The sequence below is a fragment of the Nyctibius grandis genome, chromosome 5 (assembly GCF_013368605.1).
Source record: "Nyctibius grandis isolate bNycGra1 chromosome 5, bNycGra1.pri, whole genome shotgun sequence".
NCBI classification, from domain to species: domain Eukaryota; kingdom Metazoa; phylum Chordata; class Aves; order Nyctibiiformes; family Nyctibiidae; genus Nyctibius; species Nyctibius grandis.
Window position 1 is genome coordinate 59,070,396 of NC_090662.1, and position 17,114 is coordinate 59,087,509.

A 17,114-nucleotide genomic window follows, 5' to 3' on the forward strand; every position below is an offset into this window, starting at 1 on the left:
AAAAAAAAAATTAAAAAAATCATTTGACTTTAACCTCTCAAGGTATTTGAGAAAACAGCTGGTCTGATGTGACTGAAGATACTCTACACATGCCCTAGCAGTGGAGAAGACTTTTTAAGTCTTATTATGCAAGGATTTAATTGCAATAGTAAACACTTCTATGAAAAGAAGAGTTGAAGTTTATACACAGTTAAGAAAATAAATATATTAGGGCTCATACAGAAGGGAGTGCTGAACTACCTAGGAAATAATAGGTACTTGAAGCCAGCGTTCAGAGATTTTCACTGTTCAGAGATTAAATGCTATAAAACACATCAGCAAGTTAGTCTGCCACTTGTGATCTTAACCTTTTACCAAAGCTACTCAAAACTTTTAACTCTGTGATGATAATACTGTATTTACTCCTCAGTGAGGTGAAGTTAATGATCCAGTCTCCATCAGGCATACCTGCATAGTGCTGGGTTGTAAATTGACGTTATTTGAAGTGCAGTGCCAATGCTAATCTGAACTCCATTCTTTTAACGAGGCTGTGTTGTGGGGCTGCTGCTTCCTCTAGGATTCCTGTCATGTGCTGTAGGCAAGTACTGAATTAATTAGAGAAAGGACTCGTAAGAGGAAATAAATATGAAGAGAGCCTCCTTACTGGAACAGACATACGGCGGTAGAAAGGTTAATACAGAAATGCTAGGTCATACGCACATAATGTATAAAAACACAAGACCGACGTCATGTATCTCAATCTCTTGATCTTTAATTAAGTGTTTCCCATATTGCTAATAAAAGGAATCCCAAGCAGTCTTTGATGAGGTGAGCGTGCGTGTACAAGGATGCAGGGCCTATCAAGCACTTCCTTCAACCCTGATCTACAGATTTCCGTCACGCAGACGTACACAGGACACTCGCTGGCAAAGGGGATACGGAGCCCCTTGTCCCGTTTAGGAAGGACAAAACACAGGTGACAGATGTTGGAACCATTGCTTTGTCAATGGTTTTCTCCTTCTGTTCTTCCATTACAGTTCTGCAAATGGAATAATACGCCGTTACTCTTCACATAGATACACTGTAATGATCTTCAGTTCGTACCCCTCTGCCCAAACCACACAAGGTGGGGGTTTACATAAAAGGAGTTTCTAACATGCCACTGTGGTCTTTACAATCTTGTAATTCTCTGGTTTTAGCTGCACAGCGCATGCTGGAAAGTGCCTTTATCAAATGGAATACATCCATCAAACTGATTATAAAGCAAGATTATTTACAACTTCTTTAGAACACCTTCTTTGTTCTATAACCAATCAAATACACCCTAACTCAAATCTTTACACAAGGGCAAGCCAAACAAAATAAGATAACGTGGTGGAAAGTGTAGTGCAGTGTAGTGTACTGCAGATAAAGGTGAATTATTTCCACTCTTCCTTTATCCAATGAGCCTGAATGGTCCAACTACTCCAGAGATGAGTGTTGTAAGACCCACCAGACAGTTTGTTCTGATGGGGTCTGGAATTCTCTTAAACTGTTCGCCTTTATATCAGAATTTTATACAATAAGTGATTCTCTTTTAAAATAGTCATTCTGTGAGTTAGCAGAAGAATTTTATAGAGGTAAACATGTAGAACAGAATCACAGGTTGGAAAGGACCCTTAAGATCATTAAGCCCAACCGCAAACCTAACACTGCCAAGTCCACCACTAAACTATGTCCCTAAGCACCATATCTACACATCTTTTAAATACCTCCAGGGATGGTGACTCCACCACTTCCCTGGGCAGCCTGTTCCAATGCCTGATAAACCTTCTGGTGAAGAATTTTTTCTGATATCCGATCTAAACCTCCCCTGGCGCAACTTGAGGCCGTTTCCTCTCATCCTATCACTTCTTACCTGGGAGAAGAGACCAACACCCACCTCACTACAACCTCTTTTGGGGTAGTTGTAGAGAGCAGTAAGATCTCCCCTGAGTCTCCCTTTCTCCAGACTAAACAACCCCAGTTCCCTCAGCCGCTCCTCCTAAGACTTGTGCTCCAGACCCTTCACCAGCTTCATTGCCCTTCTTAGGATGCGTAATATAATAACACTGAGTCCCTCTTTTCTGCCTGCATTACAGACCCTCACTGACTACAGTTTATTTCTGATTCAAACGACAAGAGCCAAAACACCATCAGTTTATTCCAATCTCTAACGAATGTACGTTGTGGAGATTTCACATTCAGATACCAGTCTGGCCTACCCAGGTATAAAAGAACAGAGAAGTTTGTCACCAGAGGCAACACTGTGTCCGTGTGTTTAACTGCAAACACATCTTTCATGCTTTTGCTGCCTGTTATTTCCTAGTCGGAGGTTCTCCTCCCTGCCCCAAGCCAAACAGTAAGCACAAATCACTAGATTGCTGGTGATGTGAATGACATACCCTTTAATCATCATCGTCGTCATCCTCTGGAACAAAGATATCGTGTTCTTCAAGTAGGGCTGCGAAGTTCTTACTGATCTGGGTCCCGACATAGAGGAAAGGGATCACGACGCTGAACACCCTGAGGAGGCCGAAGGGCGTCTGCAAGGAGCCGATTGGAACAGACTGGCCTTTACCGTCGAGTTTCACTGTGTCTGAACCTACCTACTCCCGGCCCTGCAGAGGACCCGGGGAGAACGGTGTGCGGCCCCGAATGCCCGACCCCGAGTCACCGCATCGCACTCGGTTATAAACACTCCAGCACCGGGAGAGCAGGAACCGGCGGGGAGCGCGGGGCCGGGAACAACTAGGGGCTTAGGAAGGGAGAGCGGTTGCCGGTGGGAAGCGGCTGTGTACGGGCGGGTGTTTATCTCGTCCGTACAGCGCAGGGGCCACCGCCGGGCCACCGGGGGAAAACGGACCGGGCCGCCCGACCCCCCAGGGCCGCTCCCGCCACCCTCCCGCTGGCCAGCGCTTCCGCATCCCCGCCCCTCCCACAGCCGCTCCGCTCATTAGCCTAGGTCCTGTCACTCACTCCCATCGCCCCACCCACAGCAGATACACCGTACTGATTGGCCACCGCTGCCATCCGTTACACCCCGATTGGCTGCCGCCCCCACCCGCTCGCCCCTCACTCACCTTAACCGGCTTGGGCAAAATGGCGCCGCTGCGGGTGACGGTGGCGCTCCGGGAGGGCACAAGCGGCACGGCCGGGGTGCGGCGCGGCCCTCCCCAGCCCACCCGCCCCGAGTAAGCCGCAGCCGCGGCCAAGAGCCGCCCGCCCGCCGCTGTCATTCTCCCTCCTGCCCCTCGCCGGGCTCCTGTAACGGCCCAGCCCAGGCGTCACCCGGGGCGGCAGGGCCTCCGGCTCTCGCGAGGCTTCAGGGGAGGGCGCGAGGCCGCCAGTGCGCATGCGTGGGGCGGGGCGCGGCCGTGCCTCCCTTGAGGGCCTGTCCCCGCCGCGGCCGGGGCCGCGCCTGCCCCGCTGCAACGCGAGGAACCCGGCTGCCTTTGAGGGCTCGGCAGAAGGAAACCGGGCCGGGTGACCCTAAAACGGGGCAGGGCGGGAATCGCCAGGCCCTGCAGCCACTCCCGCGGGTGTCAGGGGTTCACAACTCATGGGCAACAAATCACAGCGGTTTATTCAGCTTCACGTCATGAAATACAAACGTTAACAATGTCTTGAAATGCATACTACAAGTTCTTTGTGTAAAACAAAGGCGCATGCAAAAACCTTAAAAAAGAACACGTCGTCTACCTAAAATACAAGCGCTTCAAAAGGCGGGAGTGTTTCTGCAGGCTGCTCGTAGTGTTGCCTGGTAACTGTGCAGATCAGAAAGCACGCTAGGTGCAGGTGAAAGATGCCCCTGACACGGGAATGCCACGTATTCCCCCTGCGTTTCAGTAGGGGTTATTTTAAGATTGGGGGGGGTCACTCACCCCCAAACTATTAATGCGGTAGCTATTGTAACGGAAAATGACCAATCTGAGTCGTGAATGTCCACCAAATGGCTAGCAGTGGCCACAGGTAAAATCTTCAGGTTACCCTTATCGCTAGGACCTGGATTCAGTGGAAAACATCACCACAGTTGTCTTATAAAAAGACAGATGTGCAGAAATAAAACAATACATTATGGGCCTGGATCTGAAACGCCAGCCTCAGAAAACTACAAGGATATTGCCAACTGTTTTAGCAGGATTGGGAGCCCTTCTTGGCACAGCTGACAAAGGCCATGTCAGAATCACCCTCCCTCTTTCAGTCTTCAATGTCTTTCAAATTCAAGCATTCAGATTCAAGCATTTTTCTCTCATCACTTTTGCATTATTATGCTAAAGAAAATTCTTAGAAAAGGATTTGACTTCAGTACCTTAAGAAAAGTAGCCATTCAGCTTTAGTGTTCAGCTCCCCCTTTGCTAGGGAACCTGTTTTGTGCTGCCCAGACATTTTCTATTTTTAAGAAATAATAAGGGAAAGTGAAGGCGGGAGGTGAAACAGTCCAAACCCGAATGACTGGAGAAGAACAAGTGTGTGGCAATCAGTCTTATTTTGCTGTCGGGGACAATGGGCAGTGAGAACTCTCTGCTTTTCCTGTAATGATCTCTGCCTGCAGACAGACAGGACACTCCATTAGCCAGCTGCACGTGCAATCTCAGGAAACTGAAATCCCGACCTTCTGCCTGGGGGCTGCTTCAAAGGCGCTGCCAGCACAACCGATACTCAGCTGAGCTGTTTGATAGCCGCCATCTTAGAGGAGGTGGTGGAGCACCCAGGCACTTCCTGTCTAATAAAGCAAGCAGCTGTGGTCATTAAAAACACCTCTTTTCCCATACAAATTCGGGCATGGCTCCAATCATGGCTCTTTTTACTCACGAAAGGGACATCCCTGCTTTATGAGCGGGATGGTGAGGAAGCCCTGACCGAGCGCATCCGAAGTCACGGCAGCGATTTGGAGACCGAGCAAAGGCCCAGGCACGGACAGCTGGGCCAAGCACAAATACTGTTCAGGATTCAGCCATTTTCTTCTCGGCACTGCAGAATAAAACACAGAATTACTGCAAATGCAATCAGACAGAAAGCAGAGCGCAGCTCCTCATTTGCAGGATTTAGGATTTACTTGGGATATGTGCTAACGCAAAGGCAGGTAGCGTGGAAATTGTGCCATTTGAATGGGACAGATTAAAGCATTAACTATAAGCTCTTTAGTAGTGTTACTAGCACAATCCCACTTATTAAAGCAAACTAAGCTTCTTAAAAGTGAAACTGCCCTTAAATGAATAATAGTGTTTCAGTTCCAGTTCTGACAGAACTGGCTTTGTTAATTTATTTTCTTTTCCAAGTCACTCCTGATTCTTGGGTCTCATGTAGGAACTGCCATTACATTTTGATTTATTTTGGAAGTTAAATCTTTACCGTCAAACTGCCTTATATAAGTCTGAGACATAAGGAATATTCCACCACAGAAAAATGCTTGCCAGATCTAACCCTGGCCCCAAAATAGCCACGCTCAGAGTGAGGAGGCACCAGGTAGTGCCATCCCCTGATGCTGCTGCCCCAGCATGGGGAAGGGGACAGGTTTCCAGCCAGGAATGCTGCAGCACTGAACTCTTGAAGCAGCAGGTTGGGAGACAGAGCTGGCCTGTAAGTCCAGCCAGCTGGGCTGCTGACAGAGCCTGGGCATTGGCCTGTGGCCACCTGTTGCTGTTTTTTCTGAACTGTTTTCACGTAAAAAGCCAAACAAAAATAATCCTCCCGAAACTCGAAGATCCCTAGTGTGAAGAAATATAGACACGAACTGCAGAGGAGTGGATTGCATCACTCGTACGTGAAGGTTACACTCCCACTGCCCAAAGTCATATTTGTAAGATATGATTTAAGATCTGATTTCCTCTAATATACCATCGAGCCATAATTAGGCAGGAGGCTGGAAGCTCGTCATCCAAAACTACCAGAGGTATATTTGCAAAGGCACCAAAAGTTAATGGAAGTAATTTGATTTCTGCATTGACAATCTCTGCTGGCTATTGCAAAGTATTAAGCTAAGTGCATTTAACTGCAGAAAGGCAAATAGGTTCCTACCAGTCATGACCTGGAATAGCCTCGTGCTTTCCTAGCAAGGCTCCTCAATAAAACAGGACAACAAAAACAGGTTTAACACTGTTAGACAGGAAGCACAACACTGCTTCACCTATTTTTTCTGCTTGTAAAAACAGCCCTTGCCAAGAGGATAAGGGATATTTATCAATACCACCTCCAGGGCGCTCCAGTCCCTGGAATCAGCACTCACCTACTTGTACTGCCTGCCTTGTGGCCAAGGTTTCTGACCTACTAGTGAAGGACACATCCGTTTCTGTAGCAAGGTGACAGGCGTGCCTCCCCGCAGCCCTCCTCACCCGCCGGGAGGATGGGACGTGCTTTGGAGATCAGCCAAGTGATGCTGACATGAAATTCCAGGGAAGCACCGGCAGGTCAGGCCCTGGCTTTGGTAGAAGGCAGCGATATGGCTTTGACGCTAGAGGGGCAAGCCCAGACACCGCTGACACACAGTCAGGCAGTGCAACCTGTAACTCACTCCCACACCTTCACTTCTCCTCCTGGGGACAGCCCTCTCCTCCTCCCCACTTCTCCACAGCCTCTCCTCTGACTGCACAGCTCTGCCAGCAGCTGGGCAGAGCCACAACACCAAGAGAGGCTTTGCAAGAGTGCGGCTCTGGACGCCATCTCGGGCAAGCCGCCCAATGAGCTGGCTGAGCCCTGTATGGCACTTTGCAGGAGCTACAGTCTGCACAGAGGCTGAGAAATTCACCCCCGGTGAGCCAAAGAGGCTTTAGCGTCCCTGGTTTGGAACAGGGAAAACTTAAGCTGGAGACATTAACAGGCTCGGCTACCACTTGACAGAGTCCAGATCAGCCCCGGGGAGCTGCTGGTCCTCACTGTCGCTTCAGGACCATGCTCAGTGTCTCCATTTCAGCCTCACTGCTGAGTTTGGGTGCTCAAAGAGACGGATGCAAGCCCGTGAAATCCACATCCCGAGGGATTTAGAAGGGAGGAGGGTTAGTGCAGACGAAAGTAAACAATACTGATGACACAAGAGCCCGGTCCTCGTTGCCCTGGCTGCTGGGCCAGCCACAGCCATGGCAGCTCAGACGTGACCTGTGGCGAGAGAGGCACAAGGCTGGAGGCACCTGCCAGGGCCAGTGGCCCGTCGGAGGCATTTCATAAGAGCGCAGCCTTATCTGCAGCGAAAGAGCAAAGGCAGAAGGACTTCGGCGCAAGACCACAGACAATAATAAATGCTGACCTGTGCAAACTTCCACGCTGAGAAACAAAACCAAAAGAAGTGGTGAAGGAGAGGCGGGTGATGAAGGATCCATGCCAGGATGGCAAGGGACCAAGCCCGTTTCATGAGGTTCGTTGCATACGTGCCAATTTGGGCTCCCTCCACACCTCGTATCACCAGCAGAGGAGAGTTCAAAGGCAGCTCCTCTGGTACTACACACTCGCCAGCTATATAAAGTCTCATGGAAATGAAATGTGAGGTTTGGGGAAGACCTGGCTCCCCGTGAAGCACACACACACCACACACTCGGCCACCGACCAGGGCAGGGGGCAGGCAGCATCCCTCACTTCGCTCTTCCCACGTGGGAAACAGGCTGCTGGGCATCGGCTGGCCAGTGGCTTGTGCCCCGCGCCCCCAGTCATGGGTGTCCCCTCTTCTGCCTCTCCTGCCACTCCCGTCTCAGCGCCATGATCTCCTGCCCATACCAGCTGTGCAGCTTGGAGAAGCAGGCTGTCTCGGGTGACACCGGGCTCTCAGGCATGGCTGGCGAGAGACCGAGCGCTGGGGACCCCGCAGCGCTGCTGGCAGCCGAGCGCCGGCGCGGAGGCAGGGGCGGGGGCTTTGAGTGCCCCCCGTCACGGTTGGGGCAGGCAGCACCCCCGGGGATGCCACCACCACTAGTCCATGTGGAGTAACCGTTCTCCAGGATGGCAGGCTTCTCCTGGAGAGGCAGCAAGGCAGGGTTGGAGAGGTGCCTCTTCCTGCTGGAGGAGGAGGATCTCCGCGGAGACTTGCGGCAAGCAGCTAAGCTCTTGCAGGCCTCCTCCAGCTGCTTCTCTAGCTCCCTCACCACCAGCCGCATGTAGTCGAAGCTGGCCCGCGAGAGCGCCTTCACCCAGGCCTCCATGGCAGCCTGCCCGTCGGCCACCAGCACATAAGCCCTGGCACCGGCATCATCAAAGCGGATGGCGAAAGCAAACTCCTCAGCGGCCTCGCACAGCTCCACAGTGCAGCCCTCCAGCACCACCAGCCCCACGGGCTCCCGGCTCTCCCGCTCCTCAAAGTAGAAGAGGAGGTTGCCTTTGAGGACAAACCAGCGGCGCTGGTATGAGGTGGCGTGGTGGTGGTGGGCATGGTGGTGGTGCCGCTCCACCCGCTTGCAGAGGAAGCCGGCATGGTCGGCGGGCGAGTCGCAGGTGGCATAGTGGGCCACGCTCCGCTCGTTCAGCTTCATTGCCCTGCCTAGGAGCAGAGGAAGAGAGGGAAAGAAGTTGGCTCGGCGTGAGGAACATCTCACCCGCCCCACCAGGAGAGGCCTGATCCTGCCCTGAGCCTGCCATGGGGAAAGTCAGCCCCGACCCCAGCAGCCAGCACTGCAGGAGAGCGTCCAACCCAGCAGGTACCCCTGCAAATGGCAGGCTGTCTCCTCGCTGCTGCAGAGAGGAGGTCATCACCAGAGCCCCACCACCGAGACACCTGCCTTCTCCGAGGACACCACCACCGCTGCTTTGTTTCTTATTCCACGAGTGACATACTTTGCTGTTTTTTTATGGGGCACATAAGAGATTTGCTTCTGCCTGCGAGGCATTCATTTAGCTCTCTCCTCTATTATAGGGCAGGATAAGGAGGGTGTTTTCAGACCCGAGGATCTCCGCTCTCGTGAGACCCCACCTGGAATACTGTGTTCAGCACTGGGGCCCCCAACATACGAAGGACATGGAGCTGTTGGAGCGAGTCCAGAGGAGGGCCACAAAGATGATCAGAGGGCTGGAGCACTTCTCCTGTGAAGACAGGCTGAGAGAGTTGGGGCTCTTCAGCCTGGAGAAGGCTCCGGGGAGATCTTATAGCAGCCTTCCAGTGCCTGAAGGGGGCCTACAGGAAAGCGGGAGAGGGACTTTTTACAAGGGCGAGTAGCGACAGGACGAGGGGGAACGGTTTTAAACTGAAAGAAGGTAGATTTAGATTAGGTATTAGGAAGCAATTCTTTACTGTGAGGGTGGTGAGACACTGGAACAGGTTGCCCAGAGAAGCTGTGGATGCCCCCTCTCTGGCAGTGTTTAAGGCCAGGTTGGATGAGGCTTTGAGCAACCTGGTCTAGTGGAAGGGTATCCCTGCCTGTGGCAGGGGGGTTGGAACTAGATGATCTTTAAGGTCCCTTTCAACCCAAACCATTCTATGATTTTGTGATTCTATGATCTCTGGAACCTCTGAGCACCCTCTCCCTGCTCCCTGTCCCCGCGCAGGACCACCCATCCTCACCAGCCCTCCCAGCAGCAGCACCCCCAGCCCCAGCAGGGTAACCGGCAGCAGGGTGCGAGGTGCCATACCAGCTGTGTGGGTCAGACCGTAACCCCTTGCTGTCTTCCTTGGGCAGGCTGCTCCCTTGCCGAGGGCCTCCGAAGCTTCGCCGTGCCGAGCCCCATCCCTGGTCGGAGGAAAGGTGGCAGAGAGGGAGTCACAAACCAGAACAACGTGGGACTGAAAGAGAAAGAGCTGTGTCTCTCACATCCCAGAAAACCGGGGCTCTCGGCACACAGGAGTGGCCAGGGCCGGGCACCACACCGGGTGGCTCTGGAAACTGGGGTGGTGGCATGGAGGGCACTTGCATTGGCTTTGGAGCCTGAGCCCCATCCCAGCTCAGGCCAATGCTCCCATGGGTTTGGTTTTTGGCTCCTGTGGGTTTGTTGTGGGTTTATTACAGAAAACAAAAGAGCTTTTGTAGAAGCAGGTCACCACACCATCTGTGGAGGCGACTCGGCAAGCCGGCAGGTCCCACAGAAGGACGCAGCAAGCGTCCTGTAGCGCTTCTACAACTGCACATGGACGTGCAACTGCTGAAACTCCGCATAGAGAAATATGCGGAAAACAAACCACAGCCACCACTCCCCGGCCAGACCCGGGCGGGGGCAGCTCCCCACTTGGAAAAGGGACAAAAATCCCATCGGGTGTAAGGAAACGCTGTTCCCCGGGGGTGCTTTGCCCTGGGCGAGTCACCGTGAGGAATCACCAGCCTTGCACACTCGGGCTGAGGACAGCCGGGGTGGCCCACGCCAGCCCTGACGTGAGGGGGCTCGGGGGAGGTCCCGTGGTCCGAATGGGTGGCGTGTGTGTGCGATGCTGGGGGGGGGTTGGGGAGGGGGTGCAGCGCTGGGCTCCGTGTCTTTGTGTGTCTGCACGCGTGGGCAGCCGGGCCCGGAGCCTTTGTGTCCGTGCGTGCAACTCCGGGCTGCCCGTCCCCGTGTCCGGGCTGGCAGCGTCTGTGTCTCCGTGTGTGTTTGGTGCCCGCGGACCCCCGCGGCCCGGCCCCGCCGCCCGCTCCCGCCTCACCGCCGCCACCCCCCGGCCCCGCCGCCACCCGTGCCCCCGGCGGCAGGACGGCGGGCCCCGGCTCGGCCCGGCCCGGCTCACCTCGGGCCCTTCCTGCGCGGCGGCGCTCCCGGCGCGGCGGCAGGGCGGTGCGGGGCAGCCGGGGGCCGGCCGCGGCCGGGCGGGGGAGGGCTCCTGCGGGCCCGGGGCCGTCCCGCCGCGCCGGCAGCACCGCCCCGCCGGCGGCAGCGGCAGCGGGGGGCGGGGGGTGGCCGGCGGGGTCCCGCAGCGTGCTTGGAGCCGTTTTATCCCGGGCCTCTTCGCTCCGCCCGACACCCCTTCGGGTACCCTTGGGGTCCCACCCGGGGGGACCTAAAGTCCCCCCCCATTGTAACTCTTGGGGTGCAGCAGCCGTGTGGTACGGCGGCCATAGGGTGCCAGTAATGGGGTGCAGCAACAGCGGGGTGCAACACCGACGCGGTGCAACTGCGCAGGGGGACGATGCCAGTGGGGTGCCAGGGCTGTGGTACCGGCTGTGGTACCAGCAGCACGGGGCTGCGGTACCGGGGGGGCCGGTGGCTGTGGGGCGCGGCGGGGCTGGCTGCAAAGCCGGGCCGGGCCAAGCCGGGCCGGGCCGGGCCGGGCCGCGCCGGCCGGGCGGGAGGGAGGGAGGAGCGGGGCGGGCGGTCAGGTGATGCGGGCGGCATCATGTGAGCGGGGCCGGGCCGGGGGGAGGTGCTTTGTGTCCCGGCGGCGGTCATGGAGGCCGCGGTGCTGAGCGGGTTGGCCTTGGCCATGGCCCTGGCCCTGGCGCTGCCCTCCATGGCTCTGGAGAACGGGCTGGCGCTCACCCCTCCCATGGGCTGGGTGGCCTGGGAGAGGTTCCGCTGCAACGTGGACTGCCGGGGGGATCCCCGCAACTGCATCAGGTCAGCGGGGCGGGGAGCGGCGAGGGGAGCAAACCCCCCCCCCCCGCCCTGGGGCTCCCTGCCAAGGACGGGGTCGGCATCCCCCCCCACCCCGGGGCTCGGCATCCCACCCCTCTCTGCAAGGAGAACCTGTCCTGGGTGCCCCCTGCCCGAGGGAACCAGCTCAGAAGGGCCGGGCTGGTGTCTGGGGGCTGCCCCGGGCGGGTGAGTGGGTGGACGGGGCGATGCCAGGGCAGGGGAGGGGAAATGAACGGGTCGGACGCTAATCCCGGGATAGCTCTGGCACTGTGTGTGCCCCCGGGGTGAGCCCTGCAGCAGCGGGATGTGGGGAGCATGGTGCGTGGGAGGTGGGGGGCTCAGGCGCCCCGGTGCTGGGGAGCCCCCGGCGCTGAAGGATGTGGCCAGGCTTTGCAGGGTATTGGGGAAACACTTCCCCTGGGTGAGATCAATGAACAGGACATGGATGGGGTTTAAATGGGAGCCCTGGAGACCCTCCCATGTGTCCCAGGCCAGCCCCGTGGTGACCGACCCTCCAGAGCCCCCAGTTAGCCCCGAAGTCCCACTGACTACCTCAGCCGGTGGGGCACGGAGGTCACAGGGGCTCAGCCTGCCATGCCCCCATTCCCCTGACCCGCAGTGAGATGCTCTTCTTTGAGATGGCAGACCGCCTGGCAGAGGACGGCTGGAGGGATCTGGGCTACAAGTACATCAACATTGACGACTGCTGGTCTGCCAAGCAGCGGGACGCAGCCGGACGGCTGGTTCCTGACCCGGAGAGGTTTCCCAGGGGGATTAAGGCCCTTGCTGACTACGTGAGTGCCTGCTGGGGACGGTGGGGATCTCTGTGTCCTCACACCACCGTGGCGGGAGAGCTGGGAGGGGATGGAGGAGCCTGGTCCCTGGCAGGCACCTCAGACCCTCCTCATGCCCTCCTTGCAGTTCTCCTCTCCTCACAGGTCCACGCCCGGGGCCTGAAGCTGGGCATTTATGGTGACCTGGGCACCCTCACCTGCGGGGGCTACCCAGGCACCACGCTGGACCGCGTGGAGCAGGATGCCCAGACCTTTGCGGAGTGGGGTGTGGACATGCTGAAGCTGGATGGGTGCTACTCGTCGGGAGAGGAGCAGGCGGAGGGTAAAGGCTCCCTGTCTGGCTGGTATTTCTCGCCTTGGTGCTTCAGTCAGGGTGGCTGGCCATCCGCAGAAACGCTTGGCAAGCTTCAGATCTTCCCTCGCATCTCCCATTGCATCTCTTGGGCAAAGAGGAGGGAGTCTGGGTGCCCTAGAGCCAGTGTAAGGCAGGAGGCCAGGCTGGCCTGGGGTCCTCCTGACCGGGTGGGCTGTGGACACAGCCTGCTGCCAGCTGTCTCCTTCACCAATTGTCTTCTCCTCTCCCTAAGGCTACCCAGAAATGGCGAGGGCCTTGAACGCCACAAGCCGCCCCATCGTCTACTCCTGCAGCTGGCCAGCATATCAGGGGGGGCTCCCCCCCAAGGTGAGGGTTGTCCTGTCTGGTGGCTGTTTCCCGAGTCCCCTGTGCCCTGGGGGAGCTCTTGTTGGAGCTCCAGGAGCTGGGTGCTACACCCTGCTTATCTCTCCGCCCCTGGTAGGGTGGGGCTGCAGGTCCCTGGAGGGGATGTGGCCTCCCTGCCAGGCATCTGGGGACACTTCGTGTTCCCAACATGGCTAGGTGATGGGAATTTGGGGGAAGAAGGCCCTGGGGCATGCCCTCTCCTCCCCACTCATCTGGTGTTGGGTTGATCCTAACCATCTGTTCTTCTGAGACAGGTCCTGTCTGGTTTAAGTGCTTGAAATAGGATGTTCCTCCTAGTAGTGTTTCTTGAGAATTGATTGCATTTATTTATTTCGTCTTTCACCTTCTGAGTCAATCCCGAGCTGCTCTCACTCTTGCAGCTGATCATATCTCCCCATGGCCTCTGCGTCTGTTTTACCAGACGTCTTATTATACTGAGATGTACCCAGTCATATTGGGATATGGCTCTGTCCTCCTTCATTACATGATGTTGCCCTTCTCCAGATCCCGTTGGCTTTCACACACTTTCTGGATGCTGCAGCTCTCAACAAGTGTGGCTGCCCCTTTTCCCCCACCTTGCAGACTGGGTCCTTTCTCCCTCTTTCCTGACCCTGTGCTCCTTTCCAGGTGAACTACACCATCCTGGCAGAGGTCTGCAACCTGTGGCGTAACTACGATGACATCCAGGACTCCTGGGACAGCGTACTTTCCATCCTGGACTGGTTCTCTGCAAACCAGGATGTGCTGCAGCCGGCAGCTGGCCCTGGCCACTGGAATGACCCGGACATGGTGCGGCTGGGTGGTGGGTGCCCTGACCCTGGCTGGGGCTGGGGATTGGCCAGGGATCCCCTTCTAGGGACAGGGCAAAGGAAGAGTGCTAGGAGCAGGAGCCCTTTTCCTGCAAAGCTCATGTTGTCCTTGGCTAAGCTGTGGGAAAAGCCTGTGGTTGCAATGAACACTTCACTGCTCGAGTATACCTATTGAGTTGTCCAGGTGTCCCTGTCCTTCCCTGCACAGCCTGAGGGGGATAGTGGTGAAGCGAAGGGTGTTAGTGGGTGCATTTGGATGTGTGCTGAGGGCTCAGCTCCTGGCAGGGTTGGGATCTCCCAGCAGTGGTAGGCTGCTCAAGGGGAAGCAAAAGCCTGTGTGAGCTCCCTCCCAGCAGGCTGCAGCATCACCAAGTGTGGGAAGCAGACAAGCTTTTAACCCTTTTCTGCCTCTCCCATCTTTTCACCCTCTCCCCTCCAGCTCATCATTGGAAACTTTGGCCTTAGCTATGAGCAGTCACGCTCCCAAATGGCCTTGTGGACAGTGATGGCAGCTCCACTCCTCATGTCCACCGATCTTCGCACCATCTCCCCGAGCGCCAAGGAGATCCTGCAGAACCGCCTGATGATCCAGATCAACCAGGACCCCCTGGGAATCCAAGGGCGCAGGATTGTCAAGGTTAGGGAGAAGGTGAATCTGTTTGGGAGAGCAGACAGGAGCAGTGCGGGGCGTCAGAATAAGGAGTGAGAGGGAAGTGATGCAGAGACACATGAGCAGGAGAGCTGTGGGAGCTGGGGACCTGCTGGCATAGCAGCCCTGCAGGGCAAGGTCAGAAGTTACGGACCAGCACTGGTCCCGGCAGCTCTGCCTCACCCACCCATCCCCACCCCTAGGAGAAATCCCACATCGAGGTGTTCCTGCGCCCTCTCTCCCAGGCTGCCAGTGCCCTCGTCTTCTTCAGCCGGAGGACGGATATGCCCTTTGCATACACCACCAGCCTGGCCAAGCTCCACTTCCCCGAGAACACCGTGTATGAGGTGAGCCCCACTGGCACGCTGCGCAGCACCTGGATCCCCCTCTTTCCAGCTTCCCCTGTTGACACCCTCTGCATTTTGCGGGGGGGAAGGACTCTCACTCCCTGCCTCCAGGATGAAAGGGCAGCCGCCTGTTGGGGCACCCTCCTGTTGCCCACTACTGTGCCCTGTCCTGCCATGCCATGTTGGTGACTAGGGCTGGACCTGATGATGAAAGGTCTGTGGAAATCCTGGTAGCCACCATCTCTCTCTTCCAGGTGCAAGATGTGTACAGCGGGGAGATCATCAGCGGCTTGAAGGCAGAAGACAGCTTCTCTGTTGTTATTAACCCCTCAGGGGTGGTGATGTGGTATCTCTGCCGCGCGGCGCTCCCGGCGCAGCCCTGGCACATTGTCAGACAGCAAGCCCCCGGTGACGGCTTCCGCCCAGTCCTCCTGTAACAAGGCTCAGTGGATGGGGGTGTGGGTCAGTGCCAGGGTGAGCTGCGAGACCCTGGGACGCGTGGCTCTTCAGTGCACGAGTGCCTCTCGGTGGCATGCCCAGCAGTGCTGGGGAGTGGCCATTCCTCTGGTACCAGCTTGATGATGTCTACTCAGTCTGCGTAAAGCAGGAATTCTTGTTACCCATCTCCTAAGGGTGTGCAGAGTGTAATTCCTTGCTGATTGCAAAGCCCTTTGAGATCCTCCCATGGAAGATGCCATACAAGTGGAGTCCAGCCACTGTTGGGGTTTGTCACCTCTGACACCTAAGCACTTCGCTGCTTCGAGCTGGGTGCCACTGACCGCTGCAGGGGCTGTTTGAACTATATCTGTAGAAAGGCTTTGGATGCTTTGGTATCTTCTAGGGCAGTGATACACCACCCCCCCCCCGCCATGTGATGCTGTTAGCCTCAAGGATCAGACTTGGTCACCTTCTTCCCTTTGCTATAATCGGCTTGGCTTAGAATTAGGGGCTGTCAATAGGGCTGCGCCATTCTCACATACCCTCCGCAGGACCAAGAGCTCCTGGAGGCACGTTGGTCCTGTGCAGAGAGACGGTGCTTGCTGACCTGATACTGCTGCCAGAATCCTGGAGGCCAGCCCTAGTACAGCCTAGCATGCATGCTAGCATTCTGTTAAAGCCCTGCTGGTATCCGTTTACAGCAGAGCAAAAGCCTCCATTGTCCGTGCCCAACCCCCAGCAGCCTTGCTGTTGTACAGCAGCAAAAACTGCAGAGCCATAGTGTTTGTACGAGTGGTGTCGGGGAGATGTTGATGCCCAGCTGAGGTTGTCTTTTGAGTTGAGAGGTGGGCACAGGTGCCTCCAAGCTTCAAGTCACATCCTGTTCTTGCTCTAGCAGGGAATTCTTGCTAAAAGGGGGCTCGAGCTCTCTTCCAGCAGGCTGAACGCTCAGGGTTTCTCAGGGAAAGGCTCCTCCTCCTCCTCCCAAGAGCAGCTACATTGTCAGCTCCATCCTGAGGAGGAGCCTGCACTAATAAACTGGAAGTGAGTGGTAGGACAGACTCTAAAGCCTTCAGCTGCGTACAGTGCACATCCTATGGAGAAGTTCTAGGTGAGACACAGCCTACCCCAACTGCCCAAGAGCAGGGTGCAGCATTCATGAAGATTGTGTCTTAAGATCCGCACCCCAAGGAGACTGACACAAGATGAAGCCTCAGACTGGGGAAATACCACATTTCTGAGGAGGCCAAAAAAAAGGTTCCCCTTTCTATTCAGATGCTGGAGGGTTCCTGGTCATCTGCCCACTCTAGTTCCTGCAGGACCAAATGGCTGATTCTGGCCACTTCCAGAAACTGTCTCTGAGTGCAGCAGCAAGATACTCAACATGATGCTTGCAGTGTTAACAAGAAAGGATGAGTGCACTTCATGTCTGTATATGGGAGCTGTCTTTGTTCTTGGGGAGTGACTGAGACAAATTAATTGAAATAAATGGGAAGCAGGTGACAGGCTCTCTGTTTCATGTTTGTTCAGTGTTGCTAAGTATAGCTACTTAGTTAATGTAGGGTTACAGGGTTATTACCTCAAAACAGGAACAACTACGCTAAGAAATAGAACTGGTTTCCTGTCAGAGACTGGACTGATGCAGAGTAGGAAATGGCTTTCCAGTAGTTACATCATGTTCAGCAGGGCAGTGGCTTTGCTTGGCACGAGGGGAAACAGGTTTTACAGTCCACAGTTAAGTGCCATTTTCCTTTACCATGTATTTATTTTTCCTTCACTAGAAAAACATTGGCTAGCAAGGAATTCCTCCTAAAGACAGGCCTCCCCTCTGGCAGTAAATGTACATAGGAGAAGTGCTATGAATACAGCCGTAGTGAGTAGCAG

The 17,114-nt window shown here is 55.6% G+C and overlaps 3 protein-coding genes across 7 annotated transcripts; 1 reads left to right on the plus strand and 2 right to left on the minus strand.

Moving 5' to 3' along the window:
- Positions 1-726: 726 nt before the first annotated feature.
- SMDT1 (single-pass membrane protein with aspartate rich tail 1) lies at positions 727-3,335 on the minus strand. The gene is made up of 3 exons (XM_068402267.1): positions 3,081-3,335; positions 2,403-2,543; positions 727-1,018 (listed from the first exon to the last, which is right to left on the minus strand). Exons 1-2 carry the CDS (start codon positions 3,234-3,236, stop codon positions 2,406-2,408), a joined length of 294 nt encoding a protein of 97 aa, XP_068258368.1. The 5' UTR covers positions 3,237-3,335; the 3' UTR covers positions 727-1,018; positions 2,403-2,405.
- Positions 3,336-3,565: 230 nt separating this feature from the next.
- PHETA2 (PH domain containing endocytic trafficking adaptor 2) lies at positions 3,566-10,694 on the minus strand. Of its 5 annotated transcripts, none has more exons than XR_011048261.1 (3): positions 9,547-9,627; positions 7,241-8,461; positions 3,566-4,971 (listed from the first exon to the last, which is right to left on the minus strand). XR_011048261.1 is itself a non-coding variant. In XM_068401995.1 (3 exons), the coding sequence occupies exon 3, from the start codon at positions 8,451-8,453 to the stop codon at positions 7,638-7,640; it is 816 nt and encodes a 271-aa protein (XP_068258096.1). In that variant the 5' UTR covers positions 8,454-8,461; positions 9,547-9,644; positions 10,628-10,694; the 3' UTR covers positions 3,566-7,637. The 5 variants fall into 5 exon arrangements, 4 of the variants coding, with proteins under 4 accessions (XP_068258096.1, XP_068258095.1, XP_068258092.1 ...); XM_068401995.1 differs by adding an exon at positions 10,628-10,694 and having other exon boundaries at positions 3,566-8,461; positions 9,547-9,644; XM_068401994.1 differs by adding an exon at positions 10,628-10,675 and having other exon boundaries at positions 3,566-8,461; positions 9,547-9,697.
- A 564-nt stretch (positions 10,695-11,258) lies between these two features.
- NAGA (alpha-N-acetylgalactosaminidase) lies at positions 11,259-16,756 on the plus strand. Its single transcript, XM_068400907.1, has 8 exons — positions 11,259-11,454; positions 12,092-12,266; positions 12,411-12,588; positions 12,854-12,948; positions 13,615-13,776; positions 14,236-14,433; positions 14,649-14,792; positions 15,047-16,756. Exons 1-8 carry the CDS (start codon positions 11,285-11,287, stop codon positions 15,227-15,229), a joined length of 1,305 nt encoding a protein of 434 aa, XP_068257008.1. The 5' UTR covers positions 11,259-11,284; the 3' UTR covers positions 15,230-16,756.
- The last annotated feature ends 358 nt before the right edge of the window (positions 16,757-17,114 follow it).

Excerpts from the sequence above, each read along its gene's own strand:
- SMDT1 (XM_068402267.1), bottom strand. The coding sequence starts at position 3,236 with ATGACAGCGGCGGGCGGGCGGCTCTTGGCCGCGGCTGCGGCTTACTCG. Across the intron at positions 2,544-3,080 it reads TTTTGCCCAAGCCGGTTAAG|ACGCCCTTCGGCCTCCTCAG; the intron begins GTGAGTGAGGGG and ends GGCTCCTTGCAG.
- PHETA2 (XM_068401995.1), bottom strand. The coding sequence starts at position 8,453 with ATGAAGCTGAACGAGCGGAGCGTGGCCCACTATGCCACCTGCGACTCG.
- NAGA (XM_068400907.1), top strand. The coding sequence starts at position 11,285 with ATGGAGGCCGCGGTGCTGAGCGGGTTGGCCTTGGCCATGGCCCTGGCC. Across the intron at positions 11,455-12,091 it reads GATCCCCGCAACTGCATCAG|TGAGATGCTCTTCTTTGAGA; the intron begins GTCAGCGGGGCG and ends CCTGACCCGCAG. Across the intron at positions 12,949-13,614 it reads AGGGGGGGCTCCCCCCCAAG|GTGAACTACACCATCCTGGC; the intron begins GTGAGGGTTGTC and ends GCTCCTTTCCAG.